The sequence below is a fragment of the Hippocampus bargibanti genome, linkage group LG02 (genome assembly GCF_051943395.1).
Source record: "Hippocampus bargibanti isolate YZ-2025 linkage group LG02, ASM5194339v1, whole genome shotgun sequence".
Classification (NCBI taxonomy): domain Eukaryota; kingdom Metazoa; phylum Chordata; class Actinopteri; order Syngnathiformes; family Syngnathidae; genus Hippocampus; species Hippocampus bargibanti.
Window position 1 is genome coordinate 24411298 of NC_142735.1, and position 26352 is coordinate 24437649.

Below are 26352 nucleotides of genomic sequence, written 5' to 3' on the forward strand. Positions count from 1 at the left end.
GAACAATAGACGAGCCAGGTGCCAAAACGTCATAGCTGTCATTTGTCCTCTACTCTGTCCGCCAGCCTCGTTCGGCCTCCAGCTCAGATTTCTTGCCAGTTGACTGCGAAAATTCCTTGATAGCCCTTCAAAAGAGGCTGCCCGACCAAGTCTGTTGATTTAGCGCAGATCCAAACGATGCAAGAGTTGGCCCACAGTCATAATGAAGAGCCATTACTGGGCTTTGTACGCGATTGCCATCCCGTTGATATCAGTCCATGTCCCACCGTTTCAATAAAAAGATAATTTTTATGTATTTGATTTCTCCAAAAGAAAATGGGCAAACATATGCAGTATAATCTCTAAGATGAATTGGACATCAATTTCTTTGCTTCAGAGCCAAACCAGCGAGTTAAATTTATCTGTTGATGAACAGGTTGGATGTTCGGCTTGGCAACGGATGCTGACATAAAATCGGTGCAAAAAAATAATCATGCGAGTTACACGCAAGGCAAAAATGGCTGGCAACAGTTTGACATTGTCATCCAAGTGGGAAGAAAAGTAAGCAAAAAGAAATGTCATTCTCCTTCTGTTGTTATTGTCCTTGTCGATTTGTTGTCTAGAGCAGCCAGAACTGAGATGACACATCGCAAATGTCCCCAAAAAATAATTCAATTTCTCGTCTTGTCATTTTTTCTTCTCTTGCTGACACCTGCACCTTCTTTGAAAAACAACAAAGGCGCAGTTCATTTGTAATATTATCGCTGAGATGAAGTCTTGAAGTCTGTTTTTGTCCCACTTTAGGGGGTGGGGAAGATAATTAAAACTATGCAGGAACAGTGACATAAAGTATTTCTGAAAATATGCTTTGATGCCAACATCCGCGTATATATTGCGTGAAATGATAGGAGGGATCATTTTTAGTTTTTTTTTTTCAACTTACTTTGCATCCATTTTCTTTTCACAGCCTTAATTCCTCCACTGAATGTCCGATATTGAATTGAAAGTATTTTCAGCCACATTCCAACTGCTATGGGAGGCGGATGATTTGTCCCAGCATTAGTTCCATTTGGCAGAGTATTATTACTTTTTTTTTTATGAAAAAGAGACAATGCAGTTTCTCGCCTGTCTTTTGGAAGGACACCAGCTTTGCCGGCCTTGCTTCTCCCCCCTTTGGCATCATGCGATCGACCGCCAGCGGCATTGTCGGGCTAAAAGACGGAAACGCAGCACACTCGTATCATATGACACACGTATCATATGACACATGTATCACATGACCATGCCAGGTTTTTCCAAATGAACACCTTGTTTTGCAACTTGATGAATCTGTAATATTAAATCACTCAAAAATGAAGCCCCCATCTCCACGCTTCCTGTGCAGGAATAGGAAAACACTGGGCCTCATGATGAATGGATCATCCTTTTTTTTTTTTTTAAAAACCTCCCATCTCCAAAAAAAATCATCTTCTCATAATATTGACATTGGAAGCAGCAGTAATATTCCGAGCCTTGCTGCCAAAAATAGCACCATGCCATTGAGAGGGTGAGCGCTCGTCAGGGCCGACGTAGCGCACGCTTTGTAAACCAGAACCGTGACCCTGAATTCATTTACTCTCCTTTATCCCAATTTCTTGATGCACAGAGCTCACGGACGGCCCGTTCGGAAGAGGACCGAGAAACTCTGTGGGACGCCTGGGGCTCATGGAGCGAATGTTCCCGTACCTGCGGAGGAGGAGCGTCGTATTCCCTGAGACGATGCCTCAGTTCCAAGTAAGTCTTGCGCCCAATTGCCTTGTGCTATATTTTGTCGGCACAAACGGCCAACGTCGAGCTCCAACCTGAAGCGGGATCACGTGAGCCGTATTTACAAAACGAAATACCTTGTTGACTTTTGGATAAATGGAAATGTCTTGTGGCCAATTTGCATGTTCAAACGCCACCCTGATTCATTTTGACTTTGGGAAAAGGCAACGCCTCCCGCCTGCAGTCGGGCTGCTTTCGATTAAACTTCCATATTTTGGCTTTCAAATTAAGTCTAGTCGGCCTCTCTCTGCTGCTCCCAGTCATTCCGCCAAATAAACCCAGACAATTGCCTTAATAGCGTGAGTCACCCTCCCATCGTCTGCAATGGGAGTTCCCGCAATGCCGTTACCAACGATTAGCAGACAGACGTCCATCGGTGAAGGCTTTGGTGCATTCCTGGAAACAGAATGGTGATACCCGAGTCAAATTTGAGGGTGTGATCTCTTTCAAACAATTTGTGGTACAGCAAAAGAAATAGAGAAAAAAAGAAGTGAATAGCACCCATTTTACCGGTGTCGGAAACTGAAATTGTTCAAAATGTTAATAATTGAAAAAAAATGTTTATTTCTTGTTTGCTCACAAACACAAGCTTTTTTTGTGTGATTTTCTCACAGGATTTTCTGTTTCTGTTATTTTTGATTTTATGAGTGCCACTGAAGCTATCATTAATTTACGTTGTTCGGATGCGATCTTTGAATACCTCTCGGGTCGAATGCGGAAGGGGAGTCGTTTATGTTGTTTGTTAATAAAGTGTACATTTAAAAAAACAAAACAATGCTCTTTGTTTAGGAGCGACAACATTTGTAATGTCACCTTCATCAGCTGTGCAGTCGTAACAGCCTGGCTTGATTGCGTTGCGGCACTTTTCGTTTCCCATAATCATCACCCACCCATTGCCGACTCACATCGGCAATTGTTTCGCCGCTTGCTTAATCACCACATCCCGTTCCTCGTTATTTTTTTAGGGACACATTATTTTTTTATTTCTTTATTTATTTTTACTTGTATGAAACTCGTTGCTTTAGTTGGCATGATGCTAACTACTGTGCATTTAAATTTCCATTCCACCTTTCCAACCCTTCCATAGTGTACAGACGCTCCCCAACTTACGAACATTTGTGTTATGAAAAACGGTACATATGAACATTTTTGCAGGTAATCGAAATGGTATGTCGAAAAATGTTTGGACAGAGATGCTGAAAGTTAGATTTTGTATTGCGCGCCTTTTTCCGGCCGAGCTCGCTTGCGATTGGCTGCGTGACACATTGGAGGTTTCAAGAGCTGGGTGGATACGCGACTAACATCAAGGCTGACCAATTATCACCCGGCTGTGCTGAAGTGTCAAGTTCAGTCAAGTACGATTGGCTGCGTTGAGTATGTGGGCGTGTAGGAAATCCCTTTTCCCAGCTGACGCTCCAGGAGGATGCGATACATAACAAAAAGTAATGGCTTACTGAAAAGCCAAGGATATATGTCCTAGTACTACATTAGGTGTGAATTTATTTTACGACTGTTAGGGTGTCTGTGTTTTATATCCCTGTTCAGTGTTTGACTTAAACATACGTTCCATACAAAATATAGCACTGAAGCAACTTACGACCAAATTCACTTTACGAACATCCACTCGGAACATATCTCTTTCGTAAGGTGGGGAGCATCTGTACCTGGTTAATGAAAACAACTTACTCCACTTGACTTGAACCCTATCAGGGGCAGAACTGACTATAGTTGACAGTTGATTTTGTTACAGGTTATCATCATTGGTGCATGAAAAGGTCAAAGTAAAGGTCACGCTCACTCCACAGTGATGTGCCCTACATTTTGAGGTAACCTGGCCTTGACAAGGGCACGGAAAATCCTACTGGACCTTGCGCACCCTGCTCACCACCTCTTGCAGCTATTCCCCTTAGGCAGGCCCTGCCAATCCATGTGCACCAAATTCAGCAGACATTCAAACAGCTTATTCCCCCAAGTCATTATCTCTCTAAACATTAACCCAAATCTAACTCTATAGTGCCTCTTTGCAATTTTGCACAATCCCGTTTTAATAGCCTACATAATATGACAAATTTTACCATCCGTATGTAAGTCAAGATTCAACTGTAGATGTGAATGTTGTTGAGGATGGTTCTTGTGGCCCATGTCTGACTGGAGCTATTCCCCATTTGCCGCATTTGATCCCCAAAACTTTTGACACCGTATTGAATTCTAGTTTTACCTTGGAGATTGTCAGGAAAGGAAAATGTGTGTCGCTCATCCCAGGCTGATTTGTTCCCCGTCTCTCCGGTTTGGCAGAGAAGCAAGTCTGGATTTGACTAATGCTGCTGCGCCACATGCTCTGTATCGCCTGCCTCCGTAAGAATCCTCGACTCTCTCTGTCATCTGTCGTACTGAAAAACCCTTGCCATGTTGTGTCTAATTCTGGTTCCACACTGGAATTCCTCTCATGGTTTTCCAAAGTCAACAAAATTGCCTTTGATTGTTTTCCACCAGATTTACGGATAAGTGGCCCATCATATTCACCGTCCAGGTTTTATTATCGGTCAGCATCAAAAGGATCGCGAACTTTGAGGGTTGCTCGATAATTGGAGTGGAGATATTGGAGATTGTCGTCCTGACATCCCAAACTGTTCCAATGTGTTTGACCGGCTGTAAGGTACTTTTAGGATGATTTTTAGGAGGCTGATCAGTCGCATGATCGCAACAGTGGGAGCAAAAACAACTGGTGGGCGAGAAGCAGGATTGGAACACCCTCTTGCGTTTGGAGCTATTTAGTCTTTCTCTTGGTAGGGATCAAGGAAAACATGACAAAATGGTGATTTTAGTGTGGCGTCAACACCTTCTACTTCATTGAAGGTCAGCAGATTTGAAAGTGTGATTAAAATCTCTGTTTGACTGTGAAAGCCCCAGTGTTGCGCTTCGTGCACGGTCACTTTGTACGGCCACTGTTATGTCTTTTGCGAGCTCGCCGCGGAACCTCGCGAGCTTGCGGCTTGCCACATTCAAAAAGCTTTGAGGAAATGTGGAGCTAACCGCACCTTTGGGTTCACATGACTGGTGTATCTTGCGGTTTGCCTCATCATTCAACACCATCCCAAGCCGATTCATACAAGTGTTCCCTTTTCTCCCTCCTCTAGGACCTGCGAAGGGCAGAATATTAAATATCGCACATGCAGTAATGTGGTAAGTTCAGCATCTTCATAGCAACTTGCAAATGAGGGGATGGGCTTTCTTGAAACAAGATGAACTGCAAATAACTCATGCTATTTGCAGACTATAGAGGCCAGGTCCCGCTGCCGCCAAATACCTAAACTGGAGAAGATCATAAAGAATCTACACCGTATTTATGAACCTGTTGTAGAGAAACAACAATTTTTTTGTCAAATCATTTTTTCTTTTCTTTTGCATACATCCCATCACCCATAGCAGGACACTCAAACACAGGTGCATATATATATATATATATATATATATATATATACATACAGTAAAGCCTCGTTATATCGATATTCAAGGGAGTCCGAAAAAATATCGATATAACCGGGACTATCGATATATCCGACCCTGTTTGCATGTAATTTTCTCTGTGCGTGCATAGAAATAGTATCGATATAACCGGGACTATGTTTACTATGTTTGTCTGTCAAACATTTATTTCCAATAATAGTCCGTTCCCAGGTCCCCATAAAACATAATTTTCTACTAAATAAGTTGTAGTTCATCCACAAAAATTACACAACATATCTTCTTCTTTTCCTTTCGGCTTTTCCCTTCAGGGGTCGCCACAGCGAATCAATGTCCTCCATCTATTCCAGTTTTGTGCATCCTCTTCTCTCACACCAGCTACCTTCATGTCCTCTTTGACTACATCCATAAACCTCCTCTTCGGTCTTCCTCTCGGTCTCCTACCTGCCATTTCAAGACTCAGCATCCTTCTCCCGATATAGTCACTCTCTCTCCTCCGGACATGTCCAAACCATCTCAGTCTGGCCTCTCTGACTTTCTCTCCAAAGCCTCTAATATGAGATGTCTCTCTTATATATGCATTCCTGATCCTACCCAACCTGGTCACTCCCACAGAAAACCTCAACATCTTCATTTCTGCTGCCTCCAGCTCTGCTTCCTGTCTTTTCTTCAGTGGCACCGTCTCCAGTCCAAACATCATGGCTGGTCTGATCACGGTTTTATACACTTTTCCTTTCATCCTAGCTGAAACCCTTCTATCACACATCACACCTGACATTTTTCTCCAGCCGGCCTGGACACGCTTCTTCACCTCTTTTCCACACTCTCCTCATGCAATACCACAGCTCTTCTCTGGGCACCCTGTCGTACGCTTTCTCCAGATCAACTACTCTTTCCCAGAGTTTCATTGTATGGCTCATCAACTTTGTTCCTCTGTAGTTAGTACAACTCTGCACATCTCCTTTGTTCTTAAAAATCTGCACGAGTACACTTCGTCTCCATTCTTCAGGCATCTGTTCACCATCTAAGATTTTGTTGAATAACCCAGTCAGGAACACCACCGCCACCTCTCCAAGACACTTCCATACCTCGATTGGTAAATCATCAGGCCCGAGTGCCTTTCCCCCCTTCATCCACTTCAGCGCCCTCCTCACTTCACCCTTGCTAATGTTTGCTACATCTTGGTCCACAACAGTCATGTCTTCTACTCTTTGTTCCTTCTCATTTTCCTCATTCATCAATTCTTCAAAGTACTCTTTCCATCTTGCCATCACACTACTGGCACCTGTTAATACATTGCCATCTCTATCCTTAATCACCCGAACCCACTGCAGGTCCTTAACGTCTTTGTCTCTCTGTCTCGCCAGCCTGTAAAGATCAATCTCACCTTCCTTGCTGTCTAGCCGAGCATACAAGTCATCATAGGCCTCTTGTTTGGCCTTTGCCACCTTTACTTTAACCGTGCGCTGCATCTCCTTGTACTGCTGTCTACTCTCGTCCGTCCTCTCAGCGTCCCACGTCTTCTTTGCTAACCTCTTTCTCTGTATACACTCCTGCACCTCCCCATTCCACCACCAAGTCTCCTTATCTACCTTTCTTCCACTCGATACACCAAGTACTTTCCGACATGTGTCTCTGATTATGTTCGCTGTAGTTTGCCAGTCATCTGGAAGGACCTCTTGCCCACCCAGTGCTTGTCTTACCTCCTTCCTAAATGTCATGCAACACTCTTCCTTTTTCAACTTCCACCATTTTCTCCTCACTTCAGCCTTTGGTTTCTTCATCTTCCTCACTGCCAGTGTCATCCTACACACCACCAAACTATGCTGTCTGGCTACACTCTCACCAACCACTACTTTGCAGTCACTGATTTCCTTTAGATGGCGCCGTTGACACAAAATGTAGTCGACCTGTGTACTTCTGCCTCCACTCTTATAGGTCACCCTATGTTCCTGTCTCTTCTGAAAGAAAGTATTCAAAATAGCCATTTCCATTCTCTTAGCAAAGTCAACCACCATATATATATATATATATATATATATATATATATATATATATATATATATATATATATATATATATATATATATATATATATATATATATATATATATATATATATATATATATATATATATATATATATATAGGCGGCCCGGTAGTCAAGTGGTTAGCACACCGGCTTCACAGTGCAGAGGTCGCCGGTTCGCGTCCCGGTCCGGCCTCCCTGTGTGGAGTTTGCATGTTCTCCCCGGACCTGCGTGGGTTTTCTCCGGGTACTCCGGTTTCCTCCCACATTCCAAAAACATGCATGGCAGGCAGATTGACTACTCCAAATTGTCCCTAGGTGTGAGTGTGAGAGTGACTGTTGTACATCTTTGTGTGCCCTGCGATTGGCTGGCAACCAATTCAGGGTGTCCCCCGCCTCGTGCCCGAAGACAGCTGAGATAGGCTGCAGCAACCCCCGCGACCCTAATGAGGAATAAGCGGTACGGAAAATGAGATGATATATATATATATATATATATATATATATATATAATTAATATAGTGATACAGTAGAATATATATATATATATATATATATATATATATATATATATATATATATATATATATATATATATATATATATATATATATATATATATAATTAATATAGTGATACAGTAGAAAGAGAGACAGAAAGAAAGAGAGACAGAAATAGAGAGAGAGTTAGCGAGACAGCGGGATACTAACCTTGCACGTTGACATGCTCTTACGTCCAGGACTGCCCCGTGGATTCCGGAGACTTCCGGGCTCAGCAGTGTTCCGCCCACGCCGACGTCCGCTACCAGGGCCAGTTCCACGAGTGGCTGCCTGTATACAACGACCCGGAAAACCCGTGTGCCCTCAAATGCAAAGCAAAGGAATCCGGGCTGCTGATGGAGCTGGCCCCCAAGGTTCTAGATGGGACACGTTGCTACACGGAGTCCCTAGACATGTGCATCAGTGGCATGTGCCAGGTGGGACACAACACTACAATATTACAGCCATGATCTTGAAACTATGTTGAAGTGTCAAATGATCACGACTACAAGCGATCACAGCAAATCACAATGTCCCATCACAGCTGAAATATCTTAAGGCCGCCCGGCATCGTTGTGTCCTAGATCGTCGGCTGCGATCATGAGTTGGGGAGCGCAGTCAAGGAGGACAACTGTGGCGTCTGCGGCGGTGACGGATCCTCGTGCAGGCTGGTGCGAGGGCACTACAAATCTCAGCACGGCTCAGGAAAAAGTATGTCCAATGCCAAGATCTGTTTTTGTTAATGTACGGGTTGAATATATGAAATTAAAATACATCTTGTCCTCCACCCCCTTTTTCCCTCTTGAAGCGGAAGACACTGCTGTCGTCATCCCCTTCCAAAGTCGACATGTGCGTCTTATTCTGAAAGGCCCGGATCACTTGTGTAAGTCCTGGTAGGTCCTGGGTGCTCTTCCATCCACATCTACCAAATATTGAACAGGAATACCTCTACTTGTGAACATCTTTTCATGCGCAATCTTTAAGTTACGAAATGTCTGGAGAGGAAAATCTTGCCTCTCATTACAAAATGAATCACAAAATACGAAAGGTAAAATTGGAGTATGGCCTGCTAATCGCAATTCCAAGTTACCTGAACCCGACATACCAATAGCTGCTCTGCCATTGGCTCTTAGCGAGCATAATCCTGGCATCCCATTGCTTAAGGGGACCACATCCGTGTATATATAGTTGTGTAAGTAGTTAGATCAAAGCAACATCCTCCTTATGCTTCCATCAGGCAATTAGGCATTCTGAAAGTTTTACGTAAATGTGAAATACCCAGAAAACCAGTCGTGCGATTGCTCACTATGCTGATATTTGCCTTGGACCTTTTCGAAGGATTGTCAAAAGTTGACCAAGTAATAATGTCATTGTATTATGTATTTGTTACATATTTGGATGTATTTTTATAGTTAAGAAACATTTATGTCTGAATTTTTGTGCGGGGTTTGGAACAAATTAGGACATTTACATGGAAAACGCGTATTGGCTTACAAACGTTTCTAACTAAGAAATTTATTGCACAGCAAATGAATTTTGTAGGATGAGGTACCACTGTACTTGTGCTTGATCGCTTCAAATGCCTCAACACACAATTTTTTTCCTCAACTGCATGTTCAGCTATTGCCAGAAACGGAGCCGTTGGAACCAAGCAGATGCCTCCATCAACCAATGTCATCAGCAGACAAATTAAATCACTTGCTAATCATACGTTTAACCTACTGTATGTTTTCTTTTCAAGTTAGCTTTCCCAAACCCACTTTTTTCTGAATGAAGCGCTTTTTCATTCTCCTATTTGGCACGTAAATCGAAAGCATGTGTGGACAGATGTTGACTGTTGTTGGTTACCGCTCATTCCTGCGCTCCCCCATGTTTTCGTTGCCCTTAATGTCCTTGTTGGAAATCCATATGGCCGTCTTGGGTTAGGGTTGAAGCGAGGTCAACTCCTGTTAGAGCTTAAGCGGCAACATGTCAAAAGGAGCGACTTTCTCTCCAAACTTTCAAGAATGTTTGCTGTCTGTTTGTTTAAAGTATGGTCACGGTTGGCTCGCGAAATGGGGGCAACCTGCCAAGGATGCAAAATGTTAGCGGAATCCAAAACTGTGACGATCGTAGTACGAGTCCGAAAAGTTATTCTCTTCCACCTCTTCCATGTGTGCGCACGTGTTCATTCGCTTCATCAGATGTGGAGAGTAAGACTCTGCAAGGTGCCAAAGGCCAATGCGAATTGGATCAATCAGGGCAGTACCAACTGGAAAACACCACCCTGGACTACCAGAAACTGTCAGATAAGGAAGTCCTGCGAATTCCCGGGCCACTCGGTGCCGATTTCACCATCCAAGTAAGCCCTCAGGGTCATTTCAGGTGCTTTAAATGTGGAGATATCGACATTTATAGAATCTCTCAAAAATTCTCAGGTCCGATTTGCTGGTGGACCGGATAGCATCATCCAATATATATTCTACCAGCCCATCGTCCACCGCTGGAGGGAAACGGACTTCTTCCCTTGCTCTGTCACTTGTGGCGGCGGTAAGTGGGCTGTGAACTGTTTTCTGTTTGTAAACAATCGGTTGTAGGAGGTGAGAAAATGAGAAAAAAAACATATGAGGTGGTCCCGCTAGATATACTCCAAAAGGTTTCATTCGGGGCGGCCCGGTAGTCGAATGGTTAGCATGCCGGCTTCACAGTGCATGCAGGTCGTGAGTTCAAGACCCGGTCCGGCCGGCCTCCCTGTGTGGAGTTTGCATGTGCACCCTGGGCCCACGTGGGTTTTCTCCAGGTCCTCCGGTTTCCTCCCACATTCCAAAAACATGCATGGAAGGCTGATTGAACACTCCAAATTGCGACCCTAATGAGGAATAAGCGGTACGGAAAATGGATGGATTGATGGGTTTCATTAGGTTGTTGATATCCTGGAGATTTTTTTTTCAGTTTCTATCCATTTATCCATCGATCCATTTTATCCATCACAAGGTTGACTGGGGTTGCTGGAGCCAATCCCAGCTGTTTTTGGGCTGTGAAGAGATTCAGGGTTCAATTCCGGCTCTGGCCTTCCAATGTAGAGTTTGTATCTTCACCCCATGCTTGTGTTGATTTTTTTTACACTTACTCCGTTTTCATCCCACTTTTCAAAAACAATGCATGACAAGTCAACTGAACATGTTGTGGGTGTGAGCACGGGTGCCTGTTCGTCTCTGTGTGCCCTGCGATTGACTGGTAACCGGTTCAGGGCGTCCCCTGAACTACTGCCCAAAGACGGCTAAACAAGCTCCAGCAACCCCCGCGACCCGAAAGTGGATCAGAAAAGGGATGGATGCTAGTTGTACACTATCGCTTTGATCCTCTCTGCTTTCATCTAGAACTGCTTCATGTAACAAAGAGGCTACAGATAGTGCTTAAGAATTAATGACTCTGTGTCTTTGTGCTGTCATATTATTTGTTATTTAGTTTTTTTGTTCTTTTGATTTCAAGACGCCGCCGCACGAGTGGCTGCCTTTCCAGCAGCTCATGTATTTTGTTTTTCTACTTTCATTCATTTCAGAATCAGAATCAGAATCAGAATCATCTTTATTGCCAAGTATGTAGAACACACAAGGAATTTGTTTCCGGTAGAACACGCTGCACTAGTATCGTCGTCAAAAAAACTGCTAAGTGGCACTATGCAGTTCCATTTTGGCTACTGTTGAAGAGTTCAAAGAGTTAATGGCTTGGGGGAAGAAGCTGTTTAAATGTCTGCTGGATTTGGTGCGCATGGATCGGTAGCGCCTGCCTGAGGGGAGTAGCTGGAAAAGGTGGTGGGCAGGGTGCGGAGGGTCCAGTAGGATTTTCCGCGCCCTTGTTTGGATTCTTGCAGTGTGCAAGTCCTCGAGAGTGGGTAGGGCGGTGCCAATGATTTTTTCCGCCGTCCTAACTGTCCGTTGAAGTCGGATTTTGTCCATTTTTGTGGCGGCCCCGAACCAAACGGTGATGGAAGAACACAGGATGGATTCGATGACAGCCGTGTAGAAATGTTGCAGCACCTCCTGTGGCAGGCCATGCTTCTTTAGCAGCCTCAGGAAGTACATTCTCTGTTGGGCCTTTTTACAGGATAGAGTTGGTGTTGACCTCCCACTTCATGTCCTGGGAGACTGTGATTCCCAGGAACTTGAAGGTCTCAACGGTTGACACCAGGCAGTTGGATAGTGTGAGGGGTAGCACTTTTCAGCACTTTGCTGCTGTTAAATGTAAATTTCTCCACTGCGAGATTAATAAAGGCAAATCCAATCGAATGCAATCCATTCCATTCCATTCATTATTCCGTCCTTCAACGATCAGGTTGACCATGTACACTATATGGATTTTTATTTTCATATTTTGCAATGTAAATCACATGTTTTCATTTGCCACCACACACATCCAAACCATGGTTTTAGCTCATGCAGTTTTTGGGTCAAATGACTTGTAAGGGTTTGTTGACGAGCAGTGCCATGAGAGGAAAAACTCCAACCTTTACCACCTGGATGTGTGATATCAAGGTGAAAAGGTCAAGCCTGCTTTCTTTGGCCGGCCCAGGGTACCAGCTGACGTCGGCAGAATGCTACGATCTCCGTAGCGGCCGAGTGGTGGTTGACCAATACTGCCATTATTACCCAGAGAACAGCAAGCCCAAACCCAAACTGCAGGAGTGCAACATGGAGCCCTGCCTGGCCAGGTTACAATTCCCAATTTGTACTTTAGAAGTCACATGATGTCAACGCAACTAATCATCCTTTTATTGTTTAGTGACGGCTACAAGCAGATCATGCCGTATGACCTCTACCATCCCCTCCCTCGGTATGTCCTGTTGACTTTTGCCAAAAGAACACAAAAGAACAGGTACAGTCCATGCATATGCATTTCAATCATTTGACCTTGTTGTCTTGCAAGGTGGGAGAGCGGCCCTTGGACTGCCTGCTCCACTTCCTGCGGCGGCGGCATCCAGAGTCGCTCGGTCTCCTGCGTGGAGGAAGACATGGAGGGGACGGTCAGGGCAACGGATGAGTGGAAATGTCTTTATGCCCCAAAAATGGTCATCTTGCAGCCATGCAACACCTTCGACTGCCCCACCTGGATGGCCCAAGAGTGGTCACCTGTACGTTGAGTTCAGGAACAATTACACTCACGTGATTTTGGGGCGGCACGGCTCAGTTGGGGCGATGGTTGTATGTTTGACTCTGAGCCCTTGTGTACTTAACAATATTTGTGTGAAATGTGAAGCATGATAAACACGTCTACTATTCGATCATGAGGTGAACTCAAATGAGAATTGTATATTTCTCATTTTCTTTAGCCTAGTTATGCTACCCATCAACTATTTGGACTACGACAAGTTAACTTACTGTATTTTCCGATGTATAAGGCACACCCAAAAACCTTGATTTTCTTCAAGAAATGCCCCGACGCCTTATACGCAGGTGCGCCTTGTATGTGAAGTAATATTCAGCCACAATAGGTCTCGCAACTACTATCAGCAGCCACTGACTCCATTTCCCCCCACCATAGAAGTTGTGCGTAACTCCAGCCTCTCCTGAAGCGCCTTATAATGTGGTGTGCCTTATATTTAGAAAATGTATATACTTATATACTTATATATACAGTAAAGTCTCGTTATATCGATATCGGATATATCGATAGTCCCGGTTATATCGATATTTTTTCGGACTCCCTTGAATATCGATATAACGAGACTTTACTGTATATTAACTTATATATTTATATATTACAGTTGGAAAACTTTTCTAATTCATTCAAGGTGCGCCTTATAGTCCGGTGCGCCTAATATATGGAAAAAGTTTGAAAATGCACCATTCCTTGGGGATGCGTCTTTTACTCTGGTCCGCCTTACACCGGAAAATGTGGTAAGTATCTTTTATTAGCAGTTCAACGCTACTTTTTTTTAAAGCAAGTTTTTGTGAGCTTTACTGAAGAGCAAAACTCACACGGCTCTTAAATCAATGAAAATTTCCAAGGACCTGACACTCTTTTCTCATTTGTACAGTATCTTCTGGCCTCTAAGGCGCACCCCCAATGAATGATGTCTTTTCAAACGTTTTCCATATATAAGGCGCATCAGAGTATAAGGCGCACCTTCAATAAATGAAATAAGTGTTCCAAATATAATATAGAAATAGATACAAGTTTTCCAAATATAAGGCACACCACATTATAAAGTGCTACTGTAGAGGCTGGAGTTAAGCACGACTTCTATGGTGGGGGGATTGGAGTTGGTCGCTGCTGACAGTAGCTGCGAGACGTGTTACGGCTCAATATTACCTCACATATAAGGTATACCTGCATATAAGGCGCTGGGTCATCTTTTGAAGAAAATGGTGGCTTCTGGGCTCGCCTTATACACCAGAAAATACAGTACATTCAAAATGTTGTTTACGTTTGAACCAAAAATTCACCTGTAAAGCCTTATGATGCTTTTTTTTTACTTTCACACAAGAAATGTAAATGCTGACCACCAGCTCAGATTTGGAACAGGGAAGATGAAATATTAGTCAGTCGTCATGAATCTTAAAGGACAACCGACGCCTCCGGACAAGTTGTGTCCATAATTTGTAAAATCACTTCAAATGACTTATACTGAACATATTTTACAGAGATTCCACGGCATATAGCTATATTTTACATTTTAAGACTCGCACTGAATACTCAGGAAGTCTTGTTTTCGAGTTGATGACGATGCCTGACGTGACGTCATGTCTGGAACGCCCCTGACCGAGAAAGCGACACACAATGCATTTTGGGTACTTTGTTTGGTCTGAAAACTTCATGTTGATCCGTGTTGATGGCGAAATTAGAAGGAAAACACACAAATAACGCGATGGTGAATTGTTGTGTGTTGCACCAAGACTACTATTTGATTCTAGTTGACACAAATTCCCAGCAGACAAATCAGCCCATTTCCAACAGAGCTTGGGCGCCATCTTGTGCATTTTCTGGGCCGCTACATTGGAGTCCTGATGGCTCGAATTGATACTCAAGTACAGTACTTCTTTAATCGATTGCAAACATTTAAGCTTTCCTCTTCAGAACTATTTCAATTATAATCATAACTGGATGAGGAACAAGAAAGCATCTTCTCCGAATCTGAAGCCATTGTTTTGATTCTAGAGCAAGGTGAAGACGTCCTGGCGTGACGTCACGAACAAGGGGCCGGGATCTTCTGAAACTCTCAATTTAATTTTGAAGTCGTTTTGAGACACTTTAACTCATTTTTATTGGTGTTTTGCATTTTACTAAAAATATCAGCCTGCACGTTTTGGGTATTTTAGATGCTACAAAGCGTTTTTCTGATGTCAGATAGGAAACAAAAAAATGTTGTCGGTTGTCCTTTAAATCTTTGATGGCAGCCACATAAACACACAGTGAGGCAAAAAAGTTGGATGCGGTTTACCTTGCAGATACTTCCCGGAACGTGCCTAAGTTTAAATGCTTGGTTTGGCTGGAGACACACAAAGTTCAGAAAGCAGTGGGGGATTTTGGAGCATCTCCTCTTCCAACCCTCCGAGTCAAAGGCCAAGACATTTAGTCAATCAGAAAAGCATAACTACTGGCCAACTAACACAGATTTATTTATCTTTGGCTCAATGCAAAGCGAGAGATATTAACTCTCCTGTATCCCTTCACGCCGCTTTCAGTGCACCGTGACGTGCGGTCAAGGTCTGCGCTACAGGGTGGTGCTTTGCATTGATCACAGGGGGCTTCATGCGGGAGGATGCAACCCCACCACCAAGCCCCACATCAAGGAGGAATGCCTGGCGACGGTGCCCTGCTACAAGGCCATCGGTGAGTTTGGAATCCAGCCGGGGGAAAGTTTTCCACTCTTCGCCTGACTTTCTCCACCCTCCTCTTGTGCTTCAGACACACTCCCTGTAGAGGCCAAACCTCTGTGGCATAAGCAGGCTGTCGCCCTGGACGAGGAGAGCGCTGTGACCAAAGAGCCGGGGTGAGTTAGCATGACGGCGAAAGCCATATTGACGGCGTTTACGGCTTCCGACGGTTGTGTGGTTTCCACCGTGCACCTGTTGTCCACACCTGTTAAAACACCGCATAGGCTGTTGGGCGCCGGGCTTCGAATACGTCACGCGTGTTGTCTCTCAGAGTAAAGGGAGTGCCGTGGACAACCTCAATTTACAGTTGAAATCTATCGGGAGGGATTTACGTGCATGTTGTGTTTAGTGTTCGCCTTATCCCAAGATTGATGTTTCACACTTCCTTTTCTCATCACCTGCATTGTCCGATCTCGCTCGTAAATGTGATGGATGGGGTGAGCTAAGGTAACAAAAGGGAACTTAAACGAAAGATGGGGTGGGTGAGTTGGAGCAAGTCCGCCTTCGATGTCACAGACACCCGGTGTAGCTTCGGCACATCCGCACATGTTGCAGATTTTTTTTTTTTTTTTTTTTTTGGGGGGGGGTTCTTGCGTATCAATTGAGTAATAAAGGCTGTCCTCAAAGACATTTGGAGTGCGGCCCGGTGCGTCGCATGACTTGCATTAGCGAGTACGTTCGCTAGTCTGAAACATCTGCAGCTTTGACTCATCCCCGATGAGAAAGCCGCGATGAAGGACGAAAGTGAAGAGCGTCTTTTTCCCCTCGCGTTTGCAAATACATGCATGTGAAGCGCCTTATAATGTGGTGTGCCTTATATTTAGAAAATGTATATACTTATATACTTATATATACAGTAAAGTCTCGTTATATCGATATCGGATATATCGATAGTCCCGGTTATATCGATATTTTTTCGGACTCCCTTGAATATCGATATAACGAGACTTTACTGTATATTAACTTATATATTTATATATTACAGTTGGAAAACTTTTCTAATTCATTCAAGGTGCGCCTTATAGTCCGGTGCGCCTAATATATGGAAAAAGTTTGAAAATGCACCATTCCTTGGGGATGCGTCTTTTACTCTGGTCCGCCTTACACCGGAAAATGTGGTAAGTATCTTTTATTAGCAGTTCAACGCTACTTTTTTTTAAAGCAAGTTTTTGTGAGCTTTACTGAAGAGCAAAACTCACACGGCTCTTAAATCAATGAAAATTTCCAAGGACCTGACACTCTTTTCTCATTTGTACAGTATCTTCTGGCCTCTAAGGCGCACCCCCAATGAATGATGTCTTTTCAAACGTTTTCCATATATAAGGCGCATCAGAGTATAAGGCGCACCTTCAATAAATGAAATAAGTGTTCCAAATATAATATAGAAATAGATACAAGTTTTCCAAATATAAGGCACACCACATTATAAAGTGCTACTGTAGAGGCTGGAGTTAAGCACGACTTCTATGGTGGGGGGATTGGAGTTGGTCGCTGCTGACAGTAGCTGCGAGACGTGTTACGGCTCAATATTACCTCACATATAAGGTATACCTGCATATAAGGCGCTGGGTCATCTTTTGAAGAAAATGGTGGCTTCTGGGCTCGCCTTATACACCAGAAAATACAGTACATTCAAAATGTTGTTTACGTTTGAACCAAAAATTCACCTGTAAAGCCTTATGATGCTTTTTTTTTACTTTCACACAAGAAATGTAAATGCTGACCACCAGCTCAGATTTGGAACAGGGAAGATGAAATATTAGTCAGTCGTCATGAATCTTAAAGGACAACCGACGCCTCCGGACAAGTTGTGTCCATAATTTGTAAAATCACTTCAAATGACTTATACTGAACATATTTTACAGAGATTCCACGGCATATAGCTATATTTTACATTTTAAGACTCGCACTGAATACTCAGGAAGTCTTGTTTTCGAGTTGATGACGATGCCTGACGTGACGTCATGTCTGGAACGCCCCTGACCGAGAAAGCGACACACAATGCATTTTGGGTACTTTGTTTGGTCTGAAAACTTCATGTTGATCCGTGTTGATGGCGAAATTAGAAGGAAAACACACAAATAACGCGATGGTGAATTGTTGTGTGTTGCACCAAGACTACTATTTGATTCTAGTTGACACAAATTCCCAGCAGACAAATCAGCCCATTTCCAACAGAGCTTGGGCGCCATCTTTTTTTTTTTTTTTTTTTTTTTTTTTTTTTTTTTTTTTTTTTTTTTTTTTTTTTTTTTTTTTTTTTTTTTTTTTTTTTTTTTTTTTTTTTTTTTTTTTTTTTTTCCCGGAACGTGCCTAAGTTTAAAAAAAAAAAAAAAAAACCCCCCCCCCCCCCCTCCGAGTCAAAGGCCAAGACATTTAGTCAATCAGAAAAGCATAACTACTGGCCAACTAACACAGATTTATTTATCTTTGGCTCGATGCAAAGCGAGAGATATTAACTCTCCTGTATCCCTTCACGCCGCTTTCAGTGCACCGTGACGTGCGGTCAAGGTCTGCGCTACAGGGTGGTGCTTTGCATTGATCACAGGGGGCTTCATGCGGGAGGATGCAACCCCACCACCAAGCCCCACATCAAGGAGGAATGCCTGGCGACGGTGCCCTGCTACAAGGCCATCGGTGAGTTTGGAATCCAGCCGGGGGAAAGTTTTCCACTCTTCGCCTGACTTTCTCCACCCTCCTCTTGTGCTTCAGACACACTCCCTGTAGAGGCCAAACCTCTGTGGCATAAGCAGGCTGTCGCCCTGGACGAGGAGAGCGCTGTGACCGAAGAGCCGGGGTGAGTTAGCATGACGGCGAAAGCCATATTGACGGCGTTTACGGCTTCCGACGGTTGTGTGGTTTCCACCGTGCACCTGTTGTCCACACCTGTTAAAACACCGCATAGGCTGTTGGGCGCCGGGCTTCGAATACGTCACGCGTGTTGTCTCTCAGAGTAAAGGGAGTGCCGTGGACAACCTCAATTTACAGTTGAAATCTATCGGGAGGGATTTACGTGCATGTTGTGTTTAGTGTTCGCCTTATCCCAAGATTGATGTTTCACACTTCCTTTTCTCATCACCTGCATTGTCCGATCTCGCTCGTAAATGTGATGGATGGGGTGAGCTAAGGTAACAAAAGGGAACTTAAACGAAAGATGGGGTGGGTGAGTTGGAGCAAGTCCGCCTTCGATGTCACAGACACCCGGTGTAGCTTCGGCACATCCGCACATGTTGCAGATTTTTTTTTTTTTTTTTTTTTGGGGGGGGGGTTCTTGTGTATCAATTGAGTAATATTATATATTACAGTTGGAAAACTTTTCTAATTCATTCAAGGTGCGCCTTATAGTCCGGTGCGCCTAATATATGGAAAAAGTTTGAAAATGCACCATTCCTTGGGGATGCGTCTTTTACTCTGGTCCGCCTTACACCGGAAAATGTGGTAAGTATCTTTTATTAGCAGTTCAACGCTACTTTTTTTTAAAGCAAGTTTTTGTGAGCTTTACTGAAGAGCAAAACTCACACGGCTCTTAAATCAATGAAAATTTCCAAGGACCTGACACTCTTTTCTCATTTGTACAGTATCTTCTGGCCTCTAAGGCGCACCCCCAATGAATGATGTCTTTTCAAACGTTTTCCATATATAAGGCGCATCAGAGTATAAGGCGCACCTTCAATAAATGAAATAAGTGTTCCAAATATAATATAGAAATAGATACAAGTTTTCCAAATATAAGGCACACCACATTATAAAGTGCTACTGTAGAGGCTGGAGTTAAGCACGACTTCTATGGTGGGGGGATTGGAGTTGGTCGCTGCTGACAGTAGCTGCGAGACGTGTTACGGCTCAATATTACCTCACATATAAGGTATACCTGCATATAAGGCGCTGGGTCATCTTTTGAAGAAAATGGTGGCTTCTGGGCTCGCCTTATACACCAGAAAATACAGTACATTCAAAATGTTGTTTACGTTTGAACCAAAAATTCACCTGTAAAGCCTTATGATGCTTTTTTTTTACTTTCACACAAGAAATGTAAATGCTGACCACCAGCTCAGATTTGGAACAGGGAAGATGAAATATTAGTCAGTCGTCATGAATCTTAAAGGACAACCGACGCCTCCGGACAAGTTGTGTCCATAATTTGTAAAATCACTTCAAATGACTTATACTGAACATATTTTACAGAGATTCCACGGCATATAGCTATATTTTACATTTTAAGACTCGCACTGAATACTCAGGAAGTCTTGTTTTCGAGTTGATGACGATGCCTGACGTGACGTCATGTCTGGAACGCCCCTGACCGAGAAAGCGACACACAATGCATTTTGGGTACTTTGTTTGGTCTGAAAACTTCATGTTGATCCGTGTTGATGGCGAAATTAGAAGGAAAACACACAAATAACGCGATGGTGAATTGTTGTGTGTTGCACCAAGACTACTATTTGATTCTAGTTGACACAAATTCCCAGCAGACAAATCAGCCCATTTCCAACAGAGCTTGGGCGCCATCTTGTGCATTTTCTGGGCCGCTACATTGGAGTCCTGATGGCTCGAATTGATACTCAAGTACAGTACTTCTTTAATCGATTGCAAACATTTAAGCTTTCCTCTTCAGAACTATTTCAATTATAATCATAACTGGATGAGGAACAAGAAAGCATCTTCTCCGAATCTGAAGCCATTGTTTTGATTCTAGAGCAAGGTGAAGACGTCCTGGCGTGACGTCACGAACAAGGGGCCGGGATCTTCTGAAACTCTCAATTTAATTTTGAAGTCGTTTTGAGACACTTTAACTCATTTTTATTGGTGTTTTGCATTTTACTAAAAATATCAGCCTGCACGTTTTGGGTATTTTAGATGCTACAAAGCGTTTTTCTGATGTCAGATAGGAAACAAAAAAATGTTGTCGGTTGTCCTTTAAATCTTCGATGGCAGCCACATAAACACACAGTGAGGCAAAAAAGTTGGATGCGGTTTACCTTGCAGATACTTCCCGGAACGTGCCTAAGTTTAAATGCTTGGTTTGGCTGGAGACACACAAAGTTCAGAAAGCAGTGGGGGATTTTGGAGCATCTCCTCTTCCAACCCTCCGAGTCAAAGGCCAAGACATTTAGTCAATCAGAAAAGCATAACTACTGGCCAACTAACACAGATTTATTTATCTTTGGCTCGATGCAAAGCGAGAGATATTAACTCTCCTGTATCCCTTCACGCCGCTTTCAGTGCACCGTGACGTGCGGTCAAGGTCTGCGCTACAGGGTGGTGCTTTGCATTGATCACAGGGGGCTTCATGCGGGAGGATGCAACCCCACCACCAAGCCCCACATCAAGGAGGAATGCCTGGCGACGGTGCCCTGCTACAAGGCCATCGGTGAGTTTGGAATCCAGCCGGGGGAAAGTTTTCCACTCTTCGCCTGACTTTCTCCACCCTCCTCTTGTGCTTCAGACACACTCCCTGTAGAGGCCAAACCTCTGTGGCATAAGCAGGCTGTCGCCCTGGACGAGGAGAGCGCTGTGACCGAAGAGCCGGGGTGAGTTAGCATGACGGCGAAAGCCATATTGACGGCGTTTACGGCTTCCGACGGTTGTGTGGTTTCCACCGTGCACCTGTTGTCCACACCTGTTAAAACACCGCATAGGCTGTTGGGCGCCGGGCTTCGAATACGTCACGCGTGTTGTCTCTCAGAGTAAAGGGAGTGCCGTGGACAACCTCAATTTACAGTTGAAATCTATCGGGAGGGATTTACGTGCATGTTGTGTTTAGTGTTCGCCTTATCCCAAGATTGATGTTTCACACTTCCTTTTCTCATCACCTGCATTGTCCGATCTCGCTCGTAAATGTGATGGATGGGGTGAGCTAAGGTAACAAAAGGGAACTTAAACGAAAGATGGGGTGGGTGAGTTGGAGCAAGTCCGCCTTCGATGTCACAGACACCCGGTGTAGCTTCGGCACATCCGCACATGTTGCAGATTTTTTTTTTTTTTTTTTTTTTGGGGGGGGGTTCTTGTGTATCAATTGAGTAATAAAGGCTGTCCTCAAAGACATTTGGAGTGCGGCCCGGTGCGTCGCATGACTTGCATTAGCGAGTACGTTCGCTAGTCTGAAACATCTGCAGCTTTGACTCATCCCCGATGAGAAAGCCGCGATGAAGGACGAAAGTGAAGAGCGTCTTTTTCCCCTCGCGTTTGCAAATACATGCATGTAATAGAGCTTGGTTCACGAGCCAACACTAATAACGTATCTGCCAACCATATGGGACAAAATTACAAAGACTAGCCTTGTGTTGGATTTACCCCCGCAACCCTCATAAAAACAAAACAGAAAAAAAATGAAACCCACCACTGAATGAAATATTTCCACTGTCGGAAATGTAATTGATGAGATTAGGAAGGGGCTTTGGCGGATATTGCAAACATCTGCTCGCGGAAGACATCACCATAATTCACAAACATCTTTTGGTGGATGTCTTTTATTTGTTCACGTTCAAACACTTTGCGCCCTTGCGAAGGAGAAGAGCACGATTGTAGTTGAAGTCCTGCGGGGAGATGATTCAACCAAGGCAGACATATTCATCCATCATCTGCTAATGAACAGCAGCTCATTTTACCGTTGAAACATCAGTGGGTCATCACCGACGACCTTGAACACAATATGATTTAAATCAAAAATCTTTTCCTTGATGTCTTGTTTTAAGATGTGATTTTTATGCGCATTCCTCAGGATGTTGGATTGACATGAATCGTGTGGCTAAAAAGAAAAGAAAAGAAAATACCAGGATTTCACTTGAGCTGTTGAAAGGACCTCTCACCCAACCTTGTTGGGCACGGAAGAGCTCCAAGTGTTTCTTCTTCCTCATCCGTTATTTTTTTTTTTACCAGGAAGGAAGGGTTTATCCTCGGACAGGCCATCGTAATGCGTCACAGCTGTTTGATTAATCACTTTATAAAGCCAATTTTGGCAGTCCTGAAGGTGGACTCAATATATTAACTCAAGTCAAAAGATCATGTCAAAGTGGAAAAGTGGAATTCTGGAATTCTACCGCTCCGCAAATGAAAAAATAAACAATAAATAATTAGCATCATTTGTAACCATAAAACTAGTTGACCTTGGATGAAAAGGTTTCTTAAGCCGTCATCTGTACTTCTTTGAAGGTGTCGGACGTTTCGCTTCTCATCCAAGAAACTTTGTCAGCAAACTAAAGTCTTACTGGTAGTTTAGGCCCTATGTATATATCTCTACTGTCCAGACATGGACTCTGCTATGATAGGTCCCTGCTCTCAGTTTGGGGAGGAGCAGAGGACTACTCCATGCAGCTCCACTGATTGTTCCTATTGTATTGACTAACGACTGGCCTGATTGCCCCACTTCCTCCGGTATCACCTCATCAGTATTACTAATCCAATGTTGCCTAAGCAGGCTGTTGTACGAACAATCTAAATTGATCCTCACCCCACCATATCGGTTTAGTGAAGGATTTTGTTGTGTTATGAACGATCTATGTTCTTTCGCTAAGATTTAAACCTCATTGTCGTCAAATGAGTGGTTGCTAGCTTTTAGGTGCATATGTACTGCTGATTGAGGCCCACAAATATTATCCCTGCGATGTTGATAAAGACTTTTTTTGGAGAATTTGTTTAGTGTCCCCAATGTACTGCTCTTTACAATTTTCATTCTTACAATATATTGAATAAACTACATTAATTTGTTTTTCATTTGGCAGCCTATCTTTTGGATGCACTAATTTTTGCCTTCAAGTGTTTATCGGTTTGAAATAAGTAGGAATTTTGTGTTGCCAAAGGACTCTTTGTAGTTTTTCACAAACTCCTGCTACTGGGTTGAAAGTGATCATTCGTTCCTGGTTCATGGCTTCTCAGGGTGTTGATAGCAAAGGATGGTTAAATCAGCAGGAAGCCAGGTGTTGAACAGGATAAGTTAGTTTAATCTTGTAGACAGCAGGGGCATCGTGGGGCCGGCCGAGAAGGGACAGAAAGAAAAGAGGAAAGAGGAAGGAGGAAGAGCGCGAAAGACCGCTGGGAGAGCATTTATAAGAGGGACATGTATAGCGAATTACCCCAACACCTGCAATGTGACGGAATAGGATGTGACATCATGTAAAGGAAGGTATTTTTAAAATTAAATCAAAAGGAAATAAAAGCTAACTACTTGTACAGTGATACCTCAGAATTGCCGTGTGCGTGTGCGCACGTGCATGCGTGCGTGTGTGTGTGTGTGTGTGTGTGTGTGTGTGTGTGTGTGTGTGTGTGTGTGTGTGTGTGTGTGCGCGCGCGCGTGTGTGCATGGTCGGGGAATAGAGATGAATAAAAATAATGGTCATTTAACTTTTAACTACGTCCTCGTCGTTTTATTCCCTCTTTAGTTCAAATTGCTTGAAATTAAATGTATTATTATTATTATTATTATTATTATTCTCTCTCAGAAGTGGTTTTTGCCCGGCGTTTCAATCCAAGAATGATTGCTTTTATCTGCTTTTGACAATCCTTTGAAAATGTCCAAAGGAAACATCAGCGTAGTGAACGACTGCCGCGACTGGCGAACACTTTTTTCTAGGTGATTTACCTTTCCGTAAAACTATTGGAATGCCTGATATCTATCTAGCTCGCTATCTCACTATCAAGCTATATAGTTATATGTACAGTATTTAGCTAGCTAGCTAGCTATATAGCTATCATAGATGTTAAGTTTCAGAAATCGGGAGACGTTCGTACTAGCGACAGTGGTGTGTGTTAAAATAATGTATGCATTACAAAAGTGTAAATTAGAAGTAAATAAAACACAAAAATGCTTTCATTGTTTATTTATACATTCAATTAGTATAACATGTATTTTGTTTTTTACATTTTCTTTTGTTTCACCTTACAATTTATTGTCTTTGGAGTCTTCCAACCAAACGATGAAAAGGTTTCTTCAGCCGTCATCTGTACTTCTTTGAAGGTGTCAGACGTTGCGCTTCTTATCCAAGATAGCTAGCTAGATTCAGTATAGCTAGAAAGGTAGTTAGCTTGCTAGCTAGATACAGTATAGCTTATACATGTTAAGTCTCAATATTTGGTATTGAGATAGGCTGCCAAATGAAAAACAAAGTAATGTAGTTCATTCAATACATTGTAAGAATGAAAATTGTAAAGAGCAGTACATTGGGGAGACTAAACAAATTCTCAAAAAAAAACTATCAACATCGCAGGGATAATACTAGTGGTCCTCAATTCGCAGTACATATGCACCTAAAAGCTAGCAACCACTCATTTGACGACAATGAGGTTAAAATCTTAGCAAAAGAACATAGGTGGTTTGAAAGGGGAGTAAAAGAAGCAATTTTCATAAAACAGCTGAATCCTTCTTTAAACCGATATGGTGGGGTGAGGTTCAATTTGGATCATTCGTACAACAGCCTACTTAGGCAAAATAGGATTAGGAATACTGATGAGGTGATACCAGTGGAAGTGGGGCATTCAGGCCAGTCGTTAGTGAGACAATAGGAACAATCAGTGGAGTGGCAGGGAGTGGTCCTCTGCTCCCCCCAACCTGAGAGCAGGGACCTATCATAGTAAAGTCCGTCACCGCCATGACTGGACAGTAGGGATATATATGTAGGGCCTAAAAAAAGATGAAAACACCGCTGACAGGTGTTGTATTGGACACTTTTGTTATATACTAACAAGTTTGCTTGTTTCCTATTACCAGCTTTATCCCAGGTGCTTGGCAGCCCTGCAGTAGAACGTGTGGCGCCGGAACTCAGCGGCGCACAGTCAAGTGCCGGGTGTTGCTCTCGTTCTCTCAGACCGTCGCCGACCTCCCCGATGATGAGTGCAATGGCGTCAAACCTGCGGCGAGTCAGGCCTGCTACCAAACTCCTTGCAAGAAGCCATCGGGCAACAATGACCAAGATGTGGAGGAGGATGAGGAGCAAGAAGAAGACAAAGAGACCCATCAACGAGAAGAGCTGCATGAATGGGAGTATGACGGCTTCACCGAGTGTTCCAAGAGTTGCGGAGGAGGTGGGGAACTTTCCCAGTGCTCGTCTACTATGCACTGCTCATAAACCTCACTCGTTGGAAATCTCAGGTGTGCAGGAGGCTGTAATCATCTGCCTGAACAAGCAGACCAGGGAAACGTCAGCAAACCAGAATTTTTGCACGAGCGCTGGAAGGCCCCCGCCGCTTCTCCAGGACTGTAAAACGCAACCTTGTCCCCCCAGGTAACGGCTTGAAATCAATAACTTGGATCAATTTGCGTGGAGGTGCAATGACGGCTTGTTTGGAGGCTCCTGCGACTCGGTTTAGTCTCCCATGAAAACGTCTCACTCTTAAATATATCCCATTGTATATCCGTGACATTATTTCCCAACTAGATGAAGACGGATCGCTGGCTGTATCACCAGCGAACAGGAAATAACAATTGAATTTAAATGACTACGGACCACTGACGGCACACATTTGGATTTAACGCTTCTCGCGCTGTCACGCTCGACCGCACCCCTCTCGTCACCAAACGCGGAGGTTGGAAGCCTGTTTTTCCAGGCCTTGAGTCTTATTTTCAGGCACAACAAACGGCGAGTTGGACGTGTTTCCTTTGGCTTTTGGCTCTCTCTCCAAGGCCTCCTCACGCTCCCACATGAAGCGGCAGTCTTTGGATCGTATCCCGCCCCCTGTGAGGAGA

At 43.6% G+C, this 26352-nt stretch overlaps 1 protein-coding gene across 1 annotated transcript in view; it reads left to right on the top strand.

Annotated features, from left to right (window-relative positions):
* The window catches only part of adamtsl3 (ADAMTS like 3), a 67691-nt gene that overhangs the window by 33028 nt on the left and 8311 nt on the right, over nt 1-26352 (top strand). Inside the window, exons 3-16 of the mRNA XM_088990378.1 lie at nt 1625-1752; nt 4923-4968; nt 8019-8255; nt 8403-8529; nt 8627-8701; nt 10002-10159; nt 10236-10347; nt 12370-12508; nt 12580-12630; nt 12724-12928; nt 15483-15630; nt 18384-18468; nt 25378-25691; nt 25759-25891. Coding sequence (XP_088846504.1) covers nt 1625-1752; nt 4923-4968; nt 8019-8255; nt 8403-8529; nt 8627-8701; nt 10002-10159; nt 10236-10347; nt 12370-12508; nt 12580-12630; nt 12724-12928; nt 15483-15630; nt 18384-18468; nt 25378-25691; nt 25759-25891 — 1958 coding nt within the window. The remainder of the gene's footprint in view (nt 1-1624; nt 1753-4922; nt 4969-8018; nt 8256-8402; nt 8530-8626; nt 8702-10001; nt 10160-10235; nt 10348-12369; nt 12509-12579; nt 12631-12723; nt 12929-15482; nt 15631-18383; nt 18469-25377; nt 25692-25758; nt 25892-26352) is intronic.